We start from the raw sequence: 25,246 nt of genomic DNA, 5'->3' as shown, positions 1-25,246 counted from the left end.
TCATCATCTTTCATTACAGGGTGCGGAGTCAGTGGAATGCGTTCAAGCAGAATGTAATCGACTTATTGGCACATTTTCAAACATGTTAGGTGCAGTTGTGACATCATGCTAGGTGCAGTTGTGACATCACATAAATGGCATCCTTGGCAGGTTTCCTGTGACCTTTATAGGGTTAACACAGTAATTGACTAATGTCATAATAATTATCATATCGACTGATATGAAAAAGTATCGACTGATATGAAAAAGTACAGGTGAATCTAAAAATATATATATATTGTGGAAAAGCTCTTTCTTCCCCGTAATTTAATTCAAAAAGTGAAACCTTCATATATTCTAGATTCATTACACATAAAGTGAAATATTATAAGCCTTTTTTTGGTTTTAATTTTGATTATTTCTAGCTTACAGCTCATGAAAATAAAATACCATAAACAGACTGATGGAGTAATTCATGCAAAAGAAGCAAAATAAGAAGTATGTGGGGTACATGCATTTGCCCCTATTCTTGCCATACAGGGTGATATGGGTTGGGAACCGGTGGAGATTAGACTAAAGGGAGAAATGATACGGCTATGGAACCGCTTCATTAATATGCCAGAGAGTAGGTTAACAAAGAAGGTCTTCAACTGGGACAAGGCTCACAGTCACCCCTGGATAAAGGAAATTTGTTCTACTAGAGAGGCAGACCTGGCATATATTTTTCACAACATGCTTTGCTGTAATGTTAATATGTTGAAACAAAAGTTATCTCTTAATTACAGAGAGGGATGGGCAAACGACATATGGTCTAAACCTAAGCTTAGATCATATGTTCAGATGAAGCAGCGTTTTGGTCCTGAGCCCTATGTCACTTCCTTTCTAACCAGAAACCAGAGGTCTTTATGTGCTCAGCTGAGAATTGGTATCCTGCCTCTTGCCATTGAAGTAGGGCGGTTCACAGCTATACCAGAAGAGAACAGGATATGCAATGTCTGTGATCTAAAAGATGTTGAAAATGAGTTTCATTTCATGTTTTATTGTACTTTATATGATGATTTGAGGATTTCCTTATTTGACGAAATGCAAAAGCAAAGACCTGAGCTCTTCTGGGCAGATGATGGCCAGAAGTTGGAGTGGTTGTTTAAGACTGAGGTATTTAAGACTGCTAACTTTATCTCTAGGGCCTGGAATAGAAGGCAAGCACAGCTCTTTAAGTAGGTTCAGGTGGTGGTTTTCATGCTGTACAACTTTACTGTATGTATTTTGGGTGTTTTCTGTTGGTTTTATGTTTTGATCATTGTTTGTTTAAATGATGAACAGTAAAAGTGTCCTGTAAGCCCATGTGGGCTGGGCTTCATTCGAAGCATGACACTTAAATAAAGAAAATCAATCAATCAGTATTGAGTGCATAAATTAACATTACAGAAGTTCAACATTTCTGTATTATAAATCCTTTCTTTTTATTGGTCTTTTCATTGGGAATATTCTAATATTTTGAGATACTGGAGTTTTGACTTTCATGAGCTGTAAGCCGTAATCATAAAAAAAGGCTGGATTAATTCACTTCATGCGTAACCAATCTAGAATACGGGATATGAAATTTTCACTTTTTGAATTAATTTATGGGGGGGAAATTTACTTTTTCACGATATTCAAATTCTTTGAGATGCACCGGTATATCCTGATATGGATTTTGGCCATATCGTCCAGCCCTATCAACCCGGCTTGCTACATTAACAGCCAGGCTGCTACCTGGTGCAGGGGCTGCCCAGCAGTTTGTAGTTCAGGCCGATGACCAGCGAGCAGAAGGCGCTGACGCCTATGAAGTCGCAGCAGAGGATGTTGACTCCGCCCCCCTGCGGCCCTGGCTGCTGCTCGCTCGCCCAGCGCAGCAGAGGAGAGAGAGCCTTCAGCGTCATCTTCCTCATGGTCAGGAAGGGATGAAGAAAAACGCAGCGAGCGTCTTCTGTCAGGTTCAGACCGCTCACGAAGAACCCAGCTGGAAAACAGTCAGGAAACATGTTTCGTAAACCAGTCAGTCAGTAAACAAAGTCAGTAAACCAGTCAGTAGACCAGCCAGTCGGTAAACCAGTTAGTAAACCAGTCAGTCACTAGACCAGTCAGTCAATAGATCAGTCAGTTTGTAAACAGTCAGTCGGTAAACATTCACTAAACTATGGCAAGCCGTTTTAACATTTAATAGCTAGACTGGATACAGTATGTATTGCAGATACAGATAGCCCTAATTCAATTCTTCCAAGGCAAAAAGAACATTTTGTATATCCACATCATTCTTCCTAGGACAAATTACATCATTTCCTAGGACAAATTACATCATTTCCTAGGACAAATGACATCATTTCCTAGGACAAATGACTTTTGCCATTCATGTTTCTTATGACAGACAGATTCAGTTGCAGATATCTGTCATCTGAATTGCGGAGACCTGGAACTGGATTATGACTAGACTAGTTGTAATTCCACTTTCAGATACAGTATCTGCAATTTAATTCTGAGCAGCCGTGTGCGTCCTGTTTATTTGTTTATTTGTTTATTTAAAAGGATCCCCATTAGCTGCCGCCAAAACGACCGCTAGTCTTCCTGGGGTCCAAACACAATACACAATACATCACAGCAATTGTAACTGTAGACAGTAAAGTTCAGTAGTAAAATAACATAGTAAAAAAATAAGAAATGGTAAAAAGCAGTGCAATACAGGAGAATCACAGAGTAAAAAGCAATATATAAAACAAAACAAAACAACAACAACAGTTTGGTCAGCTAGTTATGTAGCTGGCCAGCTACATTAGATCAGCTGATCTAAAAGACACTATTCTAAGACATAATATTAAAGGAAAGACATAATGGAAAGTAAAGTAAGTTGTGTGTTCAAAGTGTGTTTGCTGGTGTTAGTGAGTGCAGATGGGATCTAAGTTTCCGTTTAAAACCTACCCTCCCATGGATGGAGGAAATGTTTACTGGCAGACAATTCCAGGACATTATCGATCTGTATGTGACTGTTTTCTTCATAAAGTTGGTTTTGCGTCTAGGCAAAGTCAACTGACCCCTGCTCGCCCCTCTGGTGGAGTGTGTGTGAGTACGTGAGCTATAAATTATGCTGTCGAAGAGAAAGCCAGGAGTTTGGGTATGGATAACCTTGTGAAAATGTACAAGTAGGATTGATAAGAGTTTCTGCTCAACAGTGAGCCATGTGAGACGTGTATGCATTTCAGCTACGCTAGACCTAGGGGAGCACCCAAGGACCAGCCTAGCTGCTTTGTTTTGTGCAACTTGTAATTTTTCAAGAAGACCTTTAGCTGCAGATGACCATACCACAGAGCAGTATTCCAAATGACACAGAACCAATGAGCAAACAATTTGGCGAAGTGCGGATGATGTAACAAATAATGCACATTTCCTAGTAATTGCAACAGCTCTGCCCATTTTCACAACCACTTTATTGATGTGATCAGACCATGACAATGTGCAGTCCAGCCAGAGTCCTAGAAGTTTGACTGTTTTTACTTGCTTTATAATTTGATCATCTATCAGTATGTTAATTTTAGGATTCTGTGATAATCTATAATTAGAGCCAAAAATAATGCACATTGTTTTTGATATATTCAGTATAAGTTTATTTGCTTTTATCCAATTATATATAATACTTAGCTCACTAGACAGAACATGATTAAGTTCAGTACATGTGTTAGCCGCATAATAAATAGTAGAATCATCTGCATACATGGTCAAACTAGCCTTACTGATTGCATATGGCATATCATTTGTGAAGATGGAGAAGAGGAGAGGGCCAAGACAACTGCCTTGTGGGACCCCGCAGTTCAGGGTCCTACTGCTAGATAGTGCCCCATTAAAATAGACTCTCTGTGACCTGTCCTGGTGGCTGGTGGCTCACCTGGTAGCACACATACAGTACGACGGAGGCTCAGTCCTTCACGTGGCCGACGCGGGTTCGAATCCAACCCGAGGTCCACATGTCATCCCCCTTCTTCTCCCTCCCAACCTTTCCTGTCTGCCCACTGTCTTATCCTAATAAAGGCAAAACAAAAAATCAGAGTAGCTGTACTTCCAGTTCAAGATAGCGTGAATTCCTCTCGATTATCGACATTGTCCTTTTTAGATATCTTGAATTAAGTTTTAAATAGATATCAGTAATGAGAAACCCCATACACATGAACGGCAAAAGTCACGTCATTTGTCCTATGAGAATGACGTGGATATCCGAAATCTTCTTTTTGACTAGGAAGACTATTGTTATAGATATCGTGAATGAAAATTCTGACTAGTCACATTATGACTAGTCAAAATGACGTTGATATCTGTAATGTTAATTCCAGATAGTCAAACTTAGCTAATAAATATCAAAACAGCTTGCCAGCCAGTAAACAGACTGACCTGGTCTTCCTCTGCTTTTCCTCTCCTCCAGGTATTTGATCACCTGCTGAGGGTCGGAGCTGTCAGCGTACCTGAGGACACACACACACACACACTGAGTACACACATACTCACAGAGTACACACATACTGAGTATAGGCCATATCAGTGTGACGTCACAATAAATAAGAACTTCCGTCTGGGTGGATAATAGTGCTGTCACTTTTTCCCAAAATAAAGTTTGAACGAACTTCGAATTGCCCGCAAAATGTTCGAATATATTCAAAGTTTTTTGGTTAATAAAAAAAAATAAAAAAATAAAAATGTTTTTTTTGCATGCCAGGCCACCGGGCATCGGCTCGACGTGCCCGATTATGCATTCCGCGCCTGCCGGTTACATCGTATAAATATATATAATATAATATAAAATATTAAAAGAATATTAAAAAAAAATCCTCAGCTGTCCTCATGGTCCAGTCAGTCAGCTCCTCTCCGCTGCTGTGTTAGCTTGGACGCTCACAGTCACAACACTGCCTCACAACTTGGCTGCATCCAACTCGAGACAACTTTTCAAACCCTGGAGACAATCTTTCTCAGAAGAGACTAACGCGACAAATCTGGAGACTTTTTCTGACATGGGATTAACATTACCAGCAAGCAGCAGTTGGTTAATTTTGGTTTAAAAAAAAAAAAAAAAAAGTAATAAAAAAAAAAAAAAAAAAATCGAACATGGCAAATTACATTCGAACATGCCCCTCCTCCCCCACATTCGAAGTTAAATTCGAATTTCGAATAAAAAGTGACAGCCCTAGTGGATAATGTTGGTGGTGCTGCATCGGCGCTACACTATTTCGGTATTATGTTATTTAACCAAAGTAAGAGCCCTTTTAACCCAAGCTCGTGTGATTAGAAATACAGTACACTATGTAGTTCTGGCTGTGCTCTGAAAACGAGACGTCCCTCATGTGGTGCTATTGATATCTGTTAGTGTTAGGGCATTCACGACATCAACTACTCCCAACCAGTAGTCGAATAGTCGACAATTCACGGGAGTTCAGAATCAGAATCAGCTTTCTTGGCCAAGTATGTAAACTTGACTCCGGTACTATACATGTACATTGCTCTCAATGTACTTACAAAGGAAAAAGAGGTTATGTATACAAGCTAAAATGAACAAACAGGGACAGCGATCAAAGGTACACACAGTCAACTGCTATTTACATTATATACAATAAGTGTGATGTATATAAATATGTATAGGAGAAAAAAATTGAATAATTGTATACTTATGTGTAGACTAAAGGGCCTTACACATCGGGAGCGTATTTTTTCCCCGTGCGATTAATTTGCACGTCAATAATATTTTCCAAACCTATATCAGTCTATGCAACCGTGCATACCAACGGCAAAGTTTCGCTGAGCGTTATTGCGGCGTTTATTTTTCCGGACCACGGTCGATTTTTCCGAAATTTGCTTCCGACGTGTGCACATCTGTTGCTGTGATTGACAGGTGGGTCAAAATTCGCATCGCAATTTTGTGCCGTATATTCGCATCGCTCTTGATGTGTAACAGCCTCAAGTATGTAAACCACATTGGATTGTAAGTCAGATATTGCACAGCTGTTTATCGATCTATATAAGCAAAGCTTTCAGACAGTAATTCACAGTTATTGAGTTATATTGAGACACAGCTTTCGGACAGTTAAGACGTTTCACCTTAGAGGAGTGTCTGTGTGTGTGTGTGTGCATGAGGTAGGTGCACCAAGTAAAGTGATTCAAAGTAAAGTGATTCAAGCATACAGTGAAGGGTTTGGAATGAAGTGATCAACTGACTGGATTAAGTGTTCATGGCCTGAGGGAACAATGTTTCTTACAGTATGTCTGGTTGTTTTGGTGTAGTACGGTAGTCAATAGGTTGAGGCCACGTCTCGTCATAGACGCTGGTTTAGCTGGCTGGGGGCGTGGTCAGGGTGGGGTAAAAACCCCCGTTCTATCCATTCAGCAAAGTTAGAATTTAGCTGATAGCGCAGCCCAGGCAGACACGATCGGGGATTTAACGACCGCAGTAAACGCACATCTGAGCAGACGTCTTGTGTTCTGCTCTAGAACCCCCAAACCTGTAGTTTAGAGCCGCAGCACCGTCTTTTGGTAAGTCAGCCGATGAGATATATGGGCGGTTTTACCCCACTCGCGCGCCAGCCGTTTAACATTTTGTGGGCGTTCCCAGACATGCGGACTGTCTCTCTAGCGCCTACCAGAGGGGAGGAGTTCGAACAGGTCGTAACCAGTGTGAGATGGGTCTGTGATGATCTTTCCGGCCTGTTTTTTTTTTACTCTGGAGGAGTACAAGTCCTGGATGGAGGGCAGGTTTGTGCCAATGATGGTTTTTTCTGCAGTCCTGACCGTCTGTTGCAGTCTGTATATATACTGTATACACACAGTATATATACTATATATATATATATATATATATATACCGTAATTCTGCCAATAAGAGCCCGGGTGCTTATTATGCTAAATCAATTTGGACCCAGCAATTAGAGTCATTGGACCATTGGACCCATTGGACAAACATATTTGCATATCCCCCAGCATGCATTGTTCCTTCCAAACTTTTGACCACAAAGTAAAGTAACCACATTAAATAAGTGGTGAGTGGAAATAATCATTAGCCTATTCTTAGTTAAACATGCAGTTTTGGAACATTCAATAAAGACAAATAAAAAAATAGACTATGACTCGACACCCTAAGTGATACACACATGTTATGAGAGTGGTATATATACCCCTCACACTAATATCCATTTTAGTGTAGAATGGTTAGTTCCTTGCTCTGCTCTCTCCTAGAGTGCAATGGACAAACAGTAAGTTGGAGTGTTCATCTTCTGTATATACGATCTTTGTGTGCAACACGCAACCATGCACGTGACATAGGGGAACGCCTGGATTGGAGGGGGGCTTTCTGTTTTCCCCCGTCTTGGGCGTGGTTTCTGAATGATGACGCGTTACGCAGTGTCTCTATAGTCTTTCATTTAAGGAATAAATATTGTTCCACAGATTGAACATGCTGTTTAGATGGCTGGGTTAAGCAAAGTGCATTGGTAAATGTATTATTAACAGCTTAGTTGTATAAGCGAGGGAAAAAGGTTGGATCGGATTGATATCGGTATTGGCAGATACTCAAGATTGTGGTATCAGATATCGGATCGGATATGGAAAAAGTGGTATCGTGCCATCCCTAGTAGAAACACTCAGTCAGTAGAGACAGTCAGCTCAGTAGAGACAGTCAGCTCAGTAGAGACAGTCAGTCAGTAGAGACAGTCAGCTCAGTAGAAACAGTCAGTCAGTAGAAACAGTCAGCTGAGTAGAAACAGTCAGTCAATAGAGACAGTCAGCTCAGTGGAAACAGTCAGTCAGTAGAGACAGTCAGCTGAGTAGAAACAGTCAGCTGAGTAGAAACAGTCAGTCAATAGAGACAGTCAGCTCAGTAGAAACAGTCAGTCAGTAGAGACAGTCAGCTGAGTAGAAACAGTCAGTCAATAGAGACAGTCAGCTCAGTAGAAACAGTCAGTCAGTAGAGACAGTCAGCTGAGTAGAAACAGTCAGCTGAGTAGAAACAGTCAGTCACCAGTATGGGACCTCAGTCCAGAGCTGTGGCTGCTGCTGCTCCACCTGCTGGTCGGCATAGGAGACGATCACCTGCTGAGAGCTGGACCAACAGGAACGCAGCGTGGGCGTGTCCTGTACACACGCGCACACACACACACACACACACACACACACACACACACACACACACACACACACAGGTTCTGGGGCAGGTTGCACAAAACACCCTCAAATATGGTTTATGTCTGTCTGTATTTATCTGTCTGTATGTATGTATGTATGTATGTCTGTATGTATGTATGTATGTATGTATGTATCTATCTATCTATCTGTCTACCGGTATCTATCTATATATCTATCTATCTATCTGTCTGTCTGTATCTGTCTGTATGTATATATCTGTCTGTCTGTATCTATTTATCTATCTATCTGTCTGTATCTATCTATGTAATCTGTCTGTCTGTCTGTCTGTCTGTCTGTATCTATCTATCTATCTATCTATCTATGCATCTATCTGTCTGTATCTATCTATGTAATCTGTCTGTATCTATCTATGTAATCTGTCTGTATCTATCTATCTATCTATGCATCTGTCTGTCTGTCTGTATCTATCTATCTATCTATCTATCTATCTATCTATCTATCTGTCTGTCTGTCTGTCTGTCTGTATATACAGTATGTATCTATGTATCTATCTGTCTGTATGTATCTACTGTATCTATATGTCTGTCTGTCTGTCTGTCTGTATGTATCTATCTATCTATGTATCTATCTGTCTGTATGTATCTACTGTATCTATATGTCTGTCTGTATGTATCTATCTATCTGTCTGTATCTGTATGTATGTATCTATCTGTCTGTCTGTATCTATCTATCTATCTATCTATCTATCTATCTATCTATATCTATCTGTCTGTATGTATCTGTCTGTCTGTATCTATCTGTCTGTCTGTCTGTATGTATCTATCTATCTGTCTGTATCTGTATGTATGTATCTATCTGTCTGTCTGTATCTATCTATCTATCTATCTATCTATCTATCTATATCTATCTGTCTGTCTGTATGTATCTGTCTGTCTGTCTGTATCTATCTGTCTGTCTGTCTGTATTTATCTATCTGTCTGTATCTATCTATCTATCTGATGTCTGTCTGTCTGTCTGTATCTATCCGTCTGTCTGTCTATCTATCGGTCTGTCTGTATCTGCCTGTCTATCTATCTGTCTGTATCTATCTGTCTGTCTGTCTGTATCTCTATATGTCTGTATCTATCTATCTATCTATCTATCTATCTATCTATCTATCTATCTATCTATCTATCTATCTATCTGTCTGTCTGTCTGTCTGTCTGTCTGTCTGTCTGTATCTATCTATCTATCTATCTATCTATCTATCTATCTGTCTGTCTGTCTGTCTGTCTGTCTGTCTGTCTGTCTGTCTGTCTGTCTGTATCTATCCATCTATCTGTCTGTCTGTCTGTCTGTTTGTCTGTATCTATCTGTCTGTCTGTATCTCTATCTGTCTGTCTGTATCTCTATCTGTATCTCTATCTGTCTGTCTGTCTGTCTGTCTGTATCTGTATCTCTATCTGTCTGTCTACCTGTGGAGAGCAGAGTTTTTCTCTGAACAGAGTGATGATGTAATCCACCAGGTGGGCATGGTCTCTGTCCGTCAGTGAATCGAAATGCGAGCAGGAAAGGATGACGACCTCGTTAGGATGACTGTCCAACCAGGAGGCCAGTTCAGCCAGAGCCTCCTACACACACACACACACACACACACACACACACACACACACACACACACACACACACACACACACACACACACATTTGTCAGTGTGTTCATCTTCATCATCATATTTTTTTCTATTCAATTAAAAACCCACAGACTGTGAGTGTGTGAGTGTGAGTGTGCATGTGTGTGTGTGTGTGTGTGTGTAGGCCACTAGTCGCTTAAACATTTAAACTAAACTAAACATTAATGGGAAAAGAATTTAGATGTGGATATGAGTCAAGAGGACTGCTCTTTCTTTTGTTTTAAAGCCCATATGTTTTCTTACAATATGAGGCACAAACTCTCCTTTCCAAATTCTGCATAGAACTTATTAACTCATTAAACACCGGAAAAACTTCATAAAATGAACAATGAAATGTCCTTTCTGCAGAAAACAAAAAGGCGATTTTTATCACGTTTTGGTAATTTGTTGTCAACATTTTGGAAATGTGTAATTGATACTATAACACTATGTTTAGATGCTCATGGTCAAATGGTCTCGCTTGTGTCTTTTGGGCACAGGTAATATGGCCCCTTGGAGTGAATTTCAACAAAATAATATTGACGTTGCTTTGATCGCTGCAAAGAAGTGTATTGCAATCCATTGGAAATCTGATTGCCCTGCTAATCCTACAGGATCACATTAGTTAAATGAAATCTCTAGTTACATTCCATTAGATCAAATATATTGCAACATAAAGGGCAGTTTAGAGTCCAGTGATTTATGGTCGTTGCGACCGACCATGATCACATTCCATCGTTGGTGATAACGACAAGTGTTTATACTTCCAGCGACGGGCGATATGCCATCGTTGTGATGAACGTTGTGACCATCGTCAAGACTTCATCTGGATTCAACTTTGACCCCATCGTTAGCTTCGTTGTCATGACAACCATGATTTGTTTCTCTCCTACTGCAGTTTCTGAAGCCACTAGTTAGCCAGCTAGTTGAATTAACAATGGAAGAAGATCACATATTTGTTGAAAACTTAATAAACACAAGGACACGGTTCCCGTGCCTTTGGGCTGACGACCGGGCAGATTATAAAGATGCTGTTCAAAAGGCAAATGCCTGGAAAGCGGACATTCTCAACACAGACGGTAAGTAACAGCTACCACATCGTTAGCATGGATAATCACACAGCATGTTAGCAAGCAGATAGACAGTTTTGTAATGTTGTAATCAAAACGGTAACGTTATATCTTGACTGGCAGCTTCTCTGTCTGTCCGTCCGGCATTAATCCATGTGAAAATATCACAACACATCCTGCTCTGTGCCTCTGCGATGTGTTCTCATATCGCCTGGGTGTTTATACTTTTTACGAGCGTCAGCGTCCAAAATCAGCGTCGAGCGATACTGGAATGGACGTTCAGCGATGCCCGTTGGGCTATGATAAATCGCTGGACTCTAAACTGCCCTTAAGACGTAAGAGTCAGGACTTTGTAAAAAGAAAAATGAAAAGAAATGTGTATGAGTGTATTGTAAAAAAAAATTACTTTTTGTGAAACAATAAAAATATGAAAAAAAATATATATGAAAAAACAAAATCTGACAACGATTTAACCTTATAGATTAAATTGCACTCAGTTTTGGCTGAGTTTCTGAGTGTTTTCTTGCTTATAGACTAGTCAAAAAAAAAAAAAAAAAAAAGTAGACTAGTCGTCAGAGAAACCTGCATCCCTAGTGTGTGTGTGTGTGGGTGTGCGCGTGCGTGCACCTTGACAGTTAGCAGTGTGTAGATGCCGTGGGCGAAGAACAGTCTGCTGCCCCCTGCTGGCTTCCTGGCAATCCGCAGGTCGAAGAAACGAACGCCGAGGTCACACTGAACACTGAGGGGACACTGCTGCGCACATGCACACGCACCGGAGAGAGAGAAAATAAATACAGAAATATATACACACAGCATAGAAATCTGTCAAACATGGCTGTCACGCAGAAGGCTCATCGCCAATTTGTACATTTGCTGTTATTAGGGGTCCAAGCACGAAGTGCGTGGATCCCTATTGTATCTGTTCCGATTATTAGGGGTCCAAGCACGAAGTGCGTGGATCCCTATTGTATCTGTTCCGATTATTTTTTTTTTTCTTCTTCTCCGGTAAAACTGTATGTACAGCAGAAACTGTAAGGCTCAGCATAGCCAGACTGGGCACATAGATTGTAAATGTGCCTCACTACTCAGAAACAAAAAATTACCCATATCGGCCAGATGGTGGCGCTATAACAGACCATTTCGCGTTATGGTCCATATCTTCTGAACCGTGAGGCGTAGAATCAAAATTCCACTTCGGCTGTATTCCCTGGATCAATACGCATCTATCCATATAGGCCACGCCCATTTGCGTGTGCCTAGATTTTCCGCCATTTTGAATTTTATCTAAAACCTACTTTTGCTATCTCCTCCCAGGCCATTTGCCTGAATGAGCCTAAACTTTTTCTGTGGCATCTCTGGACTTACCTGACTCAAAGTTATTAAAGGATTTTGGATACGTGAAACCGTCTTGAAATGATAAATGTTTAAACTTTTGTGTATTTACTTTTGTTCTTTTCCTGCCCTAAAAGTGTGTGGATCTCAGAAACCATACACCCCCCATCACCCAAACTTTCCACACAGGTTCACGACATCACCCACTACTCAGAGTAAAAAAATTACACCAATCCACCAGATGGTGGCGCTATAACAGCCAATTTCACGTTTGTCGGTCCATAACTTCTGAACTGCGAGCTGTAGAATCAAAATTCCACATCTACTGCTTTCCCTGGAGCATCATGTATCTAACCCACTAGGCCACGCCCATTTCTGCGTGGTAGATTTTCCGCCATTTTGAATTTGATCAAAAACCTACTTTTGCGAGCTCCTCCTAGACCGTTTGGCCAAATCACACAAAACTTTTTCTGGGCCATCTATGGACTACCCCGACCTAAGGTTAATAAAAGAATTTGGATACGTGAAACCGTTTTGAAATGCTAAATCTCGAAACTTTTAATGAAACACATGCCAACACTAAATTGCCCACAACTCATTAACCGGTCAATTACAACTACTGCTGCTACTACTGCTACCACTCCCACTACTACCAACACTACTACTACTACTATTACTACTTCTGCTACTATTACTACTACTACTACTACTACTACTACTACTACTACTGGAAGTTGGAATGTAGCATTTTGGGTGGGGTTAATGTGTTTTGGGGTTCTGCATCTGCTGTAGCATAATACATAGTTGGTTTAGATGTCACACAGTAATGCCCGATCCACAAAGACTTGACACCCACGTTTGAATAAAAACAAGTTTATGCCATAATAAGGTTATATCCGTGCCTTGTCATTGCTGTGGAAGGATGGTGTAGGGGTAAAGTAGCAGACACCAAAGCTGGAGGTCCTGGGTTCAAACCACGGCCAGGTAACTGTTTTATTTTTTGAAAATGTAGAATAAAGGTTAATCTGAATATAATTATGTATAACGCTGCTGAATACACACTGTGTACATAGCAGAATAACTGAATATGCCTATTTATGGTAACGTCATATTTCGACGTCCTCTTGACATTCCTGTGTAGATGTCTAAATGATCCCCAAATCGGCTGTGATTTGGCCTAGTCCTGGACGTCACTGAAAGATGATATCAGAACATCATCATGATGTAATTGTGTTTGCTGGGAGCCTTCTTTCAGATATATGAAAGGAAAAACATTCCAATACATTATTGTGTCTTCAGATGTGAAAGGTCCAAAAAGAGAATTAAATCTGAATTATCCTTGTCACTCATGTGTCCAGCTCAGTGGCCTTGTGGTCTGAATGTCCGCCCTGAGACTGGGAGGTCGTGAGTTCGATCCCCGGCTGAGTCATAGCAAAGACTATAAAAATGAGACCTATTTGCCTCCCTGCTTGGCACTCAGCATCAAAGGGTTGGAATTGGGGGGTTAGATCACCATATGATTCCCGAGCGCGGCGCATGCTGCCGCTCACCGCTCCCCCAGGGGATGGGTCAAATGCGGAGAACAAATTTCACACATTGTGTGACAATCAGTGGGACTTTACCTTTACTTTAGTTCCATTGTAACAGCACAACCCACACCAATTAGTTCAAACACCTCCATTCAGGGCAGACTTTTAATGTAAAATGGTGGATTATGTGTGTAATACAGACATGTCCTTAATGGTAAATGGACTGCATGACAAGCTGCAATGCAGGGTGCTGGCTATAGTCATCAAAGGCAATTTCAGGGATAAAACCATTAACGTTCTGTAGTGGACGCCACTATGCCCTATGGTTTGATGTGTGTGTGGGAAAGACTCAATGACAACTGAAAATTCTGATTTCAGAACACAAAAGCTCCATCATGAGACAAGAACTAACCTCTCCTGTTGCAAAACACATTCTTGAACACAGCCACGCAATCTCCAGCTAACATTTCCAAGATATTGAAAAAGTTCATGAAACACCGCAAAATAAGGAGGCAACATGTGGGGTTTTAATTACTATTACTGACTTAACTGTCTGAAGTTGAAAATTGTTCATCCCACATGGGGTTTGAACTTTGAGCCACAATAGTCTTTAGTTAGCATAAGTCATGAGCTTTACCAAGTGAGCTATCCAGACTGTTGTATTTAACTTTGTAGACCATATTATATGTATCTGCAGAGCCAGAGAAGTACTTGTCGTATTGACAGTATGTTCTACCCAAATACCACTTTCTGTCCAGATACTTAAAGGGATATTGTACACAAAAACTGCTTTCTATCCAAGTACTACTTCAAGTTTCAAGACATCACCCACTACTCAAAGGAAAAAATTACACCAATCCACCAGATGGTGGCGCTATAACAGCCAACCACCACTACTACTGCTGCTGCTGCTACTACTACTACTACTATTGGCTACTAGTGGCGGCTGTGGCTCAGGAGGTAGAGCGGGTTGTCCACTAATTAGAAGGTTGGTGGTTCGTTCCCCGGCTCCTCCAGTCCGCACGTCGAAGTGTCCTTGGGCAAGACACTGAACCCCAAATTGCTCCCGATGGCTGTGCCAGCACCCTGCGTGGCAGCTGGCCGCCTTCGGTGTGTGAATGGGTGAATGTAGGCACATTGTAAAGCGCTTTGGATAAAAGCGCTATATAAATGCAGTCCATTTACCATTTACTATTCTTAGTACTTCTGCTGCTACTACTGCTACCACTCCCTCTACTACCAACACTATTACTACTACTGCTACTACTACTACTACTAGTACTGCTTGGAAACCGTCAGGTCACCGGATCTCAACCAAACTTTCTTTACTTGTGCACATACCAAGTCTGAATAAATGTGCACTATCTGACATATACCCCCCAAGTCACCGGAAGCTTGGACCCCGCATCGCCGCTTGCGGCTATATTGTCTATTTGTTTTTCTTCTTTTTCTGCCCTAAAAGTGTGTGGATCTCAGAAACCATACCCTCCACATCACCTAAACTTTCCACATAGGTTCAAGAGCTCACCCCCTACTCACAGAAAAAAGAATACACCAATCCACCAGATGGTGGCGCTATAACAGACCATTTCGCATTATGGTCCATATATTCTGAACCGTGTGTCCTATACTCAAAATTTCACTTCTCACGGATTCTTTGAATCAATACGCATCTATCCATATAGGCCCCGCCCATTTGCGTGTGCCTAGATTTTCCGCCATTTTGAATTGGATCAAAAACCTACTTTTGCAAACTTCTCCTAGACCGTTTGGCCAAATCACACGAAAACTTTTTGGGGTTATCTATGGACTAACCCGACCTAAAGTTATCAAAGGATTTTGGATACGTGGAACCGTTTTGAAATGATAAATGTCTAAACTTTTGCGTATTTGCTTTTGTTCTTTTCTTGCCCTAAAAGTGTGTGGATCTCAGAAACCATACGCCCCCCATCACCCAAACTTTCCACACAGGTTCAAGACATCACCCACTACTCAGAGGAAAAAAATTACACCAATCCACCATATGGTGTCGCTATAACAGCCAATTTCACGTCTTTTGGGCCATAACTTCTGAACCACGAGCCGTAGAATCAAAATTCCACATCTACTGCTTTCCCTGGAGCATCATGCATCTAACCTACTAGGCTACGCCCATTTATGTCTGGTAGATTTTCCGCCATTTTGAATTTGATAAAAAACCTACTTTTGTGAACCTTTTGACCAAATCACACAAAACTTTTTCTGGATCAGCTATGGACTACCCCGACCTAAAGTTATCAAAGGATTTTGGATATGTGAAACCGTTTGGAAATTATAAATGTCTAAACTTTTAATGAAACACACCGCGACACTAAATTGCCCACAACTCATTATCCAGGCAATTACAACTACTGCTGCTACAACTGCTACCACTCCCACTACTACTACTACTACTATTACTACTACTGCTACTACTACTACTACTACTACTACTACTTGGAAACTGTCAGGTCACCGGATCTCAACCAAACTTTGTTTACTTGTGCACATACCAACTCTGAATAAATGTGCACTATTCAGTGTCATATTATCTGACATATACCCCCCAAGTCACCGGAAGCTTGGACCCCGCATCGCCGCTTGCGGCTATATTGTCTATTTGTTTTTCTTCTTTTTCTGCCCTAAAAGTGTGTGGATCTCAGAAACCATACCCTCCACATCACCTAAACTTTGCACATAGGTTCAAGAGGTCATCCCCTACTCAGAAAAAAAAAGAATACACCAATCCACCAGATGGTGGCGCTATAACAGACCATTTCGCGTTACGGTCCATATCTTCTGAACCGTTTGTCCTATACTAAAAATTTCACTTCTCAGGGATTCCTTGGATCAAGACGCATCTATCCATATAGGCCACGCCCATTTGCGTGTGCCTAGATTTTCCGCAATTTTGAATTTTATCAAAAACCTACTTTTGCGAACTCCTCCTAGACCGTTTGGCCAAATCACACGAAAACTTTTCGCGGTCATCTATGGACTAACCCGACCTAAAGTTATTAAAGGATTTTGGATACTTGAATCCATTTTGAAATGATAAATCTCTAAACTTTTAATGAAACACACCCCGACACTAAATTGCCCACAGCTCATTAACCAGTCAATTACAACTAGTGCTGCTACTACTGCTACCACTCTCACTACTACTACTACTGCTACTACTACTACTACTACTGCTTGGAAACCATCAGGTCACCGGATCTCAACCAAACTTTGTTTACTTGCACATACCAACTCTGAATAAATGTGCACTATTCAGTGTCTATATTATCTGACATATACCCCCCAAGTCACCGGAAGCTTGGACCCCGCATCGCCGCTTGCGGCTATATTTATTATTTTTTTTCTTCTTCTCCGGTAAAACTGTATGTACAGCAGAAACTGTAATGCTCAGCGTAGCCAGACTGGGCACATAGATTGTAAATGTGCCTCACTACTCAAAAACAAAAAATTACCCATATCGGCCAGATGGTGGCGCTATAACAGACCATTTCGCGTTATGGTCCATATCTTCTGAACCGTGAGGCGTAGAATCAAAATTCCACTTCGGCTGTATTCCCTGGATCAATACGCATCTATCCATATAGGCCACGCCCATTTGCGTGTGCCTAGATTTTCCGCCATTTTGAATTTTATCAAAAACCTACTTTTGCTATCTCCTCGCAGGCCATTTGCCTGAATGAGCCTAAACTTTTTCTGTGGCATCTCTGGACTTACCTGACTCAAAGTTATTAAAGGATTTTGGATACCTGAAACCGTCTTGAAATGATAAATGTTTAAACTTTTGTGTATTTACTTTTGTTCTTTTCCTGCCCTAAAAGTGTGTGGATCTCAGAAACCATACACCCCCCATCACCCAAACTTTCCACACAGGTTCACGACATCACCCACTACTCAGAGTAAAAAAATTACACCAATCCACCAGATGGTGGCGCTATAACAGCCAATTTCACGTTTGTCGGTCCATAACTTCTGAACTGCGAGCTGTAGAATCAAAATTCCACATCTACTGGTTTCCCTGGAGCATCATGTATCTAACCCACTAGGCCACGCCCATTTCTGCGTGGTAGATTTTCCGCCATTTTGAATTTGATCAAAAACCTACTTTTGCGAGCTCCTCCTAGACCGTTTGGCCAAATCACACAAAACTTTTTCTGGGCCATCTATGGACTACCCCGACCTAAGGTTAGTAAAGGATTTTGGATACGTGAAACCGTTTTGAAATGCTAAATCTCGAAACTTTTAATGAAACACACGCTAACACTAAATTGCCCACAACTCATTAACCGGTCAATTACAACTACTGCTGCTACTACTGCTACCACTCCCACTACTACCAACACTACTACTACTACTATTACTACTTCTGCTACTATTACTACTACTACTACTACTACTACTACTACTGGAAGTTGGAATGTAGCATTTTGGGTGGGGTTAATGTGTTTTGGGGTTCTGCATCTGCTGTAACATAATACACAGTTGGTTTAGATGTCACACAGTAATGCCCGATCCACAAAGACTTGACACCCACGTTTGAATAAAAACAAGTTTATGCCATAATAACGTTACATCCGTGCCTCGTCATTGCTGTGGAAGGATGGAGGTCCTGGGTTCAAACCACGGCCAGGTAACTGTTTTATTTTTTGAAAATGTAGAATAAAGGTTAATCTGGATATAATTATGTATAACGCTGCTGAATACACACTGTGTACATAGCAGAATAACTGAATATGCCTATTCATGGTAATGTCATATTTCGACGTCATCTTGACATTCCTGTGTAGATGTCTAAATGATCCTCAAATCGGCTGTGATTTGGCCTAGTCCTGGACGTCACTGAAAGATGATATCAGAACATCATCATGATGTAATTGTGTTTGCTGGGAGCCTTCTTTCAGATGAGAGAGGAAAAACATTCCAATACATTATTGTGTCTTCACATGTGAAAGGTCCAAAAAGAGAATTCAATCTGAATTATCCTTGTCACTCATGTGCTCATTGTAACAGCACAACCCACACCAATTAGTTCAAACACCTCCATTCAGGGCATACTTTTAATGTAAAGTGGTGCATTATGTGTGTAATACAAAAATGTCCTTAATGGTAAATGGACTGCATGACAAGCTGCCATGCAGGGTGCTGGCTATAGTCACCAAAAGCAATTTCAGGGATAAACCCCATCAACCTTCTGTAGTGGACGCCACTACGCCCTATGGTTTGATGTGTGTGTGGGAAAGACACAATGACAACTGAAAATTCTGATTTCAGAACACAAAAGCTCCATCATGAGACAAGAACTAACCTCTCCTGTTGCAAAACACGTTCTTGAACACAGCCACGCAATCTCCAGCTAACATTTCCAAGATATTGAAAAAGTTCATGAAACACCGCAAAATAAGGAGGCAGCATGTGGGGTTTTAATTAATGTCACTGACTTAACTGTCTGAAGTTGAAAGTTTTTCATCCCACATGGGGTTTGAACTTTGAGCGGCAATGGTCTTTAGTTAGCATAAGTCATGTGCTTTACCAAGTGAGCTATCCAGACTGTTGTATTTAACTTTGTAGACCATATTATATGTATCTGCAGAGCCAGAGAAGTACTTGTCGTATTGACAGTATGTTCTACCCAAATACCACTTTCTGTCCAGATACTTAAAGGGATATTGTACACAAAAACTGCTTTCTATCCAAGTACTACTTCAAGTTTCAAGACATCACCCACTACTCAGAGGAAAAAATTACACCAATCTACCAGATGGTGGCGCTATAACAGCCAACCACCACTACTACTACTGCTGCTGCTGCTACTACTACTACTACTATTGGCTACTAGTGGCAGCTGTGGCTCAGGAGGTAGAGTGGGTTGTCCACTAATTAGAAGGTTGGTGGTTCGTTCCCCGGCTCCTCCAGTCCGCACGTCGAAGTGTCCTTGGGCAAGACACTGAACCCCAAATTGCTCCCGATGGCTGTGCCAGCACCCTGCGTGGCAGCTGGCTGCCTTCGGTGTGTGAATGGGTGAATGTAGGCACATTGTAAAGCGCTTTGGATAAAAGCGCTATATAAATGCAGTCCATTTACCATTTACTATTCTTAGTACTTCTGCTGCTACTACTGCTACCACTCCCTCTACTACCAACACTATTACTACTACTGCTACTACTACTGCTTGGAAACCGTCAGGTCACCGGATCTCAACCAAACTTTGTTTACTTGTGCATATTAGTCTGAATAAATGTGCACTATCTGACATATACCCCCCAAGTCACCGGAAGCTTGGACCCCGCATCGCCGCTTGCGGCTATATTTATTATTATTATTGTTTATGTCTCACCGACAACCACGTCTATCATTGAGTGTGATAGACAGACTTTACTGGAGCAGATCAGATGTACAGTCACAACTAGTCTTTAAAGCTGGAGTGCGTACCTTTTACATATTGGGGGTTCATTGCCAAACGAGTTCCCATTTTGATGAAGCCTATCGGCAACAGATAACTCTCTGTATTCCTCAGTATCGCCTACCGGAGTTTTCAATGTGCTGTCTGTGGCGGGGCGTCCGGGTGGTGTAGCAGTAGATTCCCTGCCTACCAGCACGAGGGTCGCAGGTTCACGCCCACGTGTTACCTCCGGCTTGGTCGGGCATCCATACAGGCACGATTGGCTGTGTCTGCGGGTGGGAAGCCGGATTGAGGGTATGTGTCCTGGTCGCTGCACTAGCGCCTCCTCTGGTCGGTCGGGGCGCCTGTTCGGGGCGGAAGGGAACTGGTGGGAACAGCGTGATCCTTCCACGTGCTGCTGTACGTCCTGCCGGTGAAGCTCCCCGCTGTCAAGTGAAAAGAAGCGGCTGGCAATTGCGCATGTTGCGGAGGAAGCATGGTGCTAGTCTACGGCTCTCCCCAGATCAGCAGGTGGGGAGCAGCGACCGGGGCAACAGGGGGAAACTGGCCAAGTACAATTGGGGAGAAATCAGAAAAAGAAATCTGCTGTACAATACAGAATGAGCACCAGGCACACAAAACAGGACGCGATGCATGAAATGGCGTATTCCTAGGGAGTCCCGTGTGTGATGGGGGCTTCTGTCTGTCTACCTGTGTGGTGGCCCAGCGGTAGACACAGGGGCGTGTGCAGCAGGGGAAGAGCCTGTCAATCACTCTGAGGAGGCGGGACTCTGACCGCTGGACAGGAGAGGAGACGTCCAGACAGAAGGACATGCTGTCATGACTTCCTGGAGAGAAAGACAGGTAGAGACACAGAGAAAGTATGAAAATGTCAGAGAAATGTCTCTAAACTCCCTGACATAAAACTCTATAAAACACAATATTCTTCTATAAAAAAGTGAGTGCCATACTCACACTAGCTGCGATAAATTTAAGATCCTGTGGAAACCTGTGAAACAGGAGAAATTACCTAATACTAATTAGGGCTGTGAATCTTCACTGGCCTCACGATTCGATTCGATTCGATTACGATTCAGAGGGCTACGATTCGATTCGAGTACGATTATCGATGCATCTCGATGCATCTTAAATCGATGCATCACTTTTTTCCGCAATACGTGATTTATTTTTTCTCACTTTCTTTTTTCTCACTGTGTGGCTACTTTTAAAATAAAAGTGCATTTGGAATTGCATTGTATTATGATCCATAATTAAAATAAACAACTGCATGTACTTCCATTATATTTTATTTGATTATTAATTATTATTATTATTATTTTTTTAAATAATCGATTTTTGACATTTGTGAATCGATGCAGAATCGTGCACGTCCGCATCACGATGCATCTTATAATCGATTATTTTTGACACCCCTAATACTAATACATAATATGTAATCGACCCACCAACCTCTTTTATCCAAAGCGATTAGTGGACAACCCGCTCTACCTCCTGAGCTACAGCCGCCCGTGTGAGTACAGTTTTATTGTGATTGATAACGTGTATATCGCGTGCAGCCATTTAGCCTACATTTAGCTAGTTTCTACATACGGGGACCACAATGGAAATAAGTCCTGGACTTTATTGTGTTTAATTCCTATGACAATGTGATACTGATGGTGTGGCCAGTGAGGCCTTGATCTATTTGTATTTTTAACAACTGTTAAATAAAAATCAATCAATCAATCAATCAATAGCCAGTGGATATAGGGGGTCCAGTAGATATAGGGGGTCCAGACCCGAGACTCTGAAGGAAGAATGACTGATGAGTCTTGCGTTGAGGGTAGAATTGTGCCAAACAAACGTTCATATCTAAAAAACTATACATGACATTGCTTATATTTTGACATTCTGAGTGAGAGCAGAAGTAGCTCAAGAGTTTGATGTATAGCCTATATGCACGTCGAGTTAAGGTTGTGTGAACTGTCACAGTTTTTGGCCCGTGTGTGGAGAACACAGTGCCTTAGATTCCCGTTTGTCGGGAATGACTTTGCTCACCTATTTACTTGCCTATTTGGCCGCTGGTCCTGCACCTTTCTGCAGTCCGGTAGGTGGCGGTAATGCACCTCGAAGCTGGTCTTAGGAGGAACATTCTTAAAGTTTGAAATATCGAAATGCATGCTGAATGGTGTAGGCCAGCGATCCTCAAAGTCCGGACTCCGGTCCGCATCCGGACCCAGACGCCTTCCTATCCGGACCGAGCCCTATAACCTATAAATCATTGAGAATTGTTACATTTCACGGAGCTTTTCTTTTTTAACCGGCACATGCTTTTCTACCCTTTACGGTACTGGTTTATCTGCCAGGAAGCTCACAGACCAATGCATGCGCTGTAAATCATCACACGTGATGCTACACAGCCAATCAAATATCCGATTCGATTCTGCCCGTTCCAGACGGTTCCAGTGCTGCAGGCGAGAGTGTGTCAGTGACACATGGACGAAGTAGAGGTGAGAAATATGGGAGAGATATAAGTCATTTCACATGGCGTGCTCAAAAGAAACGAGTAGACCGCAAAAACAAAGATTTCGTTTTAATCCGGAGCAGGCAGACTCTTAGATGTTCATTCATTGTTCTCACGGGCAGCTCAAAACCAGGCAGTATGTATGTCTCATGTGAAGTGCGATGCGATCCTAACCTGTCTGTGAAAGTGCCACACGAGCAAACACTCAAATCCAGACTGAGGGCACAATCACACATTCACTGGCCAACGGCATGTGACGTTTGTATTGCGAACGATCGATAGACAGACAGACAGACAGATACATAGACTAGAGACAGACAGACCGATAGATACATAGAGACAGACATTGAGACAGACAGACAGATAGATAGATAGAGACAGACATTGAGACAGACAGACAGATAGGGAGCTCACTTCTCTCAATAGAAAAGGTGGCGTAAAGGGAAGAAAAGGGGATTTTTTCTCTCAAATTAAAGAACTTTTAAGATGCACATTTTCCCAAAGCACTCTGTTGTATGTTCTTTTTAAATGCAGCCATTATTTTACTTGAATTGAGAAAAGAACATGTACCGTATTTATTATTAGTGTAGGCTAGTTATTTTATTTATAATTAATCCAGTTAAATATGAAAACTAAATAAACTTTGTTGATGTTTATTTTGATTTAACAGTCAGCCGTTGACTACATACAGACATTGTACCATTAGGCTACTGCAATCATTGAAGTAGCCTAAGTTCAATGGCACTGAATCATAATAAGAGTAGACATTAACAGATACAGAACAGTCTGTTACACTAGCAAATCCTCTCCCTCTTCCCACTCAAATTAGCAGCACACGGGCCTATGCCAGGTTTCCACCTGGCCTTGTTTTTATTTACACCGCACTGCTGGTGCTAGAGTGAGCACTCAGGCTCGCTCCATAGGGTTCCATTGCCATTTCCACCCAGCGGTTTGGTTACAAAAACTCTGCTCGGCTGATCCCTTGTATTGTTCTTGGTATCGTAATATTGATCTGTATTGTTCTTGGTATAATATTGATCTGTATTGTTCCAGGCAGGTAGCCTATCATAATATTGATCGGTATTGTTCTTGGTATCGTAATATTGATCTGTATTGTTCTTGGTATAATATTGATCTGTATTGTTCCAGGTAGGTAGCCTATCATAATATTGATCGGTATTGTTCTTGGTATCGTAATATTGTTCTTGGTATCGTACCGGGTATCGCCAGGTTCCACAGCGGGACATCTAGCAGCTCCTGCGGCAGTTGAGACATCCAGTCCGGGTTTCCTTCTCCACCATAGGGTTCTCCACCCAGTCTGCCCTCCATCTTCTTCTTCTGCACTTTAAATTAAAGTATCCTCTCCACTGCTCTGCTCTGTTTCTGCCATAAACTAATGCAGCATTACTGTCGCGGAGGAGCTGTCATATCATATTTTACATTAAAGACTTCCTTCCTGATACACGGGACGCCTCTACCAGCGTCAAGCAAGACAGAATAGCACTTCCTGTCACAACTTTCAACATAAGAGCGCCCACCGAATTAGAGTGCCGAATGTAGCTCCTCACTACTGGCAGCAATAAGACTTCCTGTCCCTTGAGCTAGCAACAATAAGACTTCCGATTGCCTTCAAATTAAAAGCGACGTAATGTATTGTAACAAATCGGTATTCGTCCTCAGGAACCAGGAGAGTTGGTACAGGGCTTTCATTCACAGGCTCATTATATTAGCTTCCAGCGGTAGCCTTGCTGCTAGCTCCACACACGACCACACTAGCTCTCCGCCTAGCTTGACTCAACATGCGTCAGACAGGATGGTCACATACACACACTTCCCCCTAGGAACAACCCCCACACATCAGTTCCTAGCTAAACACGGAAACACCACATTACCTGTAATTACCTGGATTACCTGGATCGCTACAGTATGTTTTTAAAATACACTGAAAAGGTGTTAAGTTTGCACATTTAAACAATAAACTACGCATTTAAAGCAGCTACGAGCAAGATTTTCGATTGTTATTAAACAGTCTAAATTTAATATCGATGCCTCACATCTTACCTCTAATATTAGACGAGACCAACGCAGAGTAGTCACGCTTGAAAGCAGAGTGAATCGGCGAGTGTTGTCTTGATGATTTTTGATGATTAGTCTGTCTGCGGGCCAATGTCATCAGGAAGTGAAATGAAACTGTTTGCGGCAGCCACTTCGGCCATAACCACAAAATTACAAAATTACTTTCAAACAAACTGTTAGAATATAACGAGAGATGTTCGCTAGAGCAGAAAGTAACGAGGGCAGCTGTTTTGGGTCTGTTGCTACGGCCGTAAACCGTTTCGCTCTGTCTAGCAACTGTTTACAGCTGCTGTAAACCGTTTCGCTCTGCCTAGCAACAGACCCAAAACAAGGACGGCTTTCCCCTCCTGCTGCCCTCCTACTTTCTGCTCTAGCGAACATCTCTCGTTATATTCTTTCTGAAACAGGAGGATTTATAGGATTAGATTTTTTTTTTTTATTGATATTTGATATTTCCGCCTATAATAAGCATAGGCGCCGGAAATGGGGGGACAAGGGGACAATTTGTCCCCCCCAAAATG

General features: G+C 41.7%; 1 protein-coding gene across 2 annotated transcripts; it reads right to left on the bottom strand.

The window, feature by feature from the left end:
• On the bottom strand, positions 1–24,092 carry LOC310778061 (PI-PLC X domain-containing protein 1-like). Of its 2 annotated transcripts, none has more exons than XM_083638380.1 (7): positions 23,867–24,092; positions 20,837–20,973; positions 11,477–11,602; positions 9,582–9,737; positions 8,003–8,115; positions 4,396–4,466; positions 1–1,981 (listed from the first exon to the last, which is right to left on the bottom strand). In XM_083638380.1, exons 1-7 carry the CDS (start codon positions 23,976–23,978, stop codon positions 1,731–1,733), a joined length of 966 nt encoding a protein of 321 aa, XP_083494506.1. In that variant the 5' UTR covers positions 23,979–24,092; the 3' UTR covers positions 1–1,730. The 2 variants fall into 2 exon arrangements, with proteins under 2 accessions (XP_083494506.1, XP_083494507.1); XM_083638381.1 differs by having other exon boundaries at positions 11,477–11,599.
• Positions 24,093–25,246: the final 1,154 nt, after the last annotated feature.

The sequence above is a fragment of the Poromitra crassiceps genome (genome assembly GCF_964638095.1).
Source record: "Poromitra crassiceps genome assembly, chromosome: 6".
Taxonomy (NCBI): Eukaryota; Metazoa; Chordata; class Actinopteri; order Beryciformes; family Melamphaidae; genus Poromitra; species Poromitra crassiceps.
Note: the sequence above shows the minus strand (reverse complement) of the source record. Positions and strands in the feature narration are given on the sequence as shown.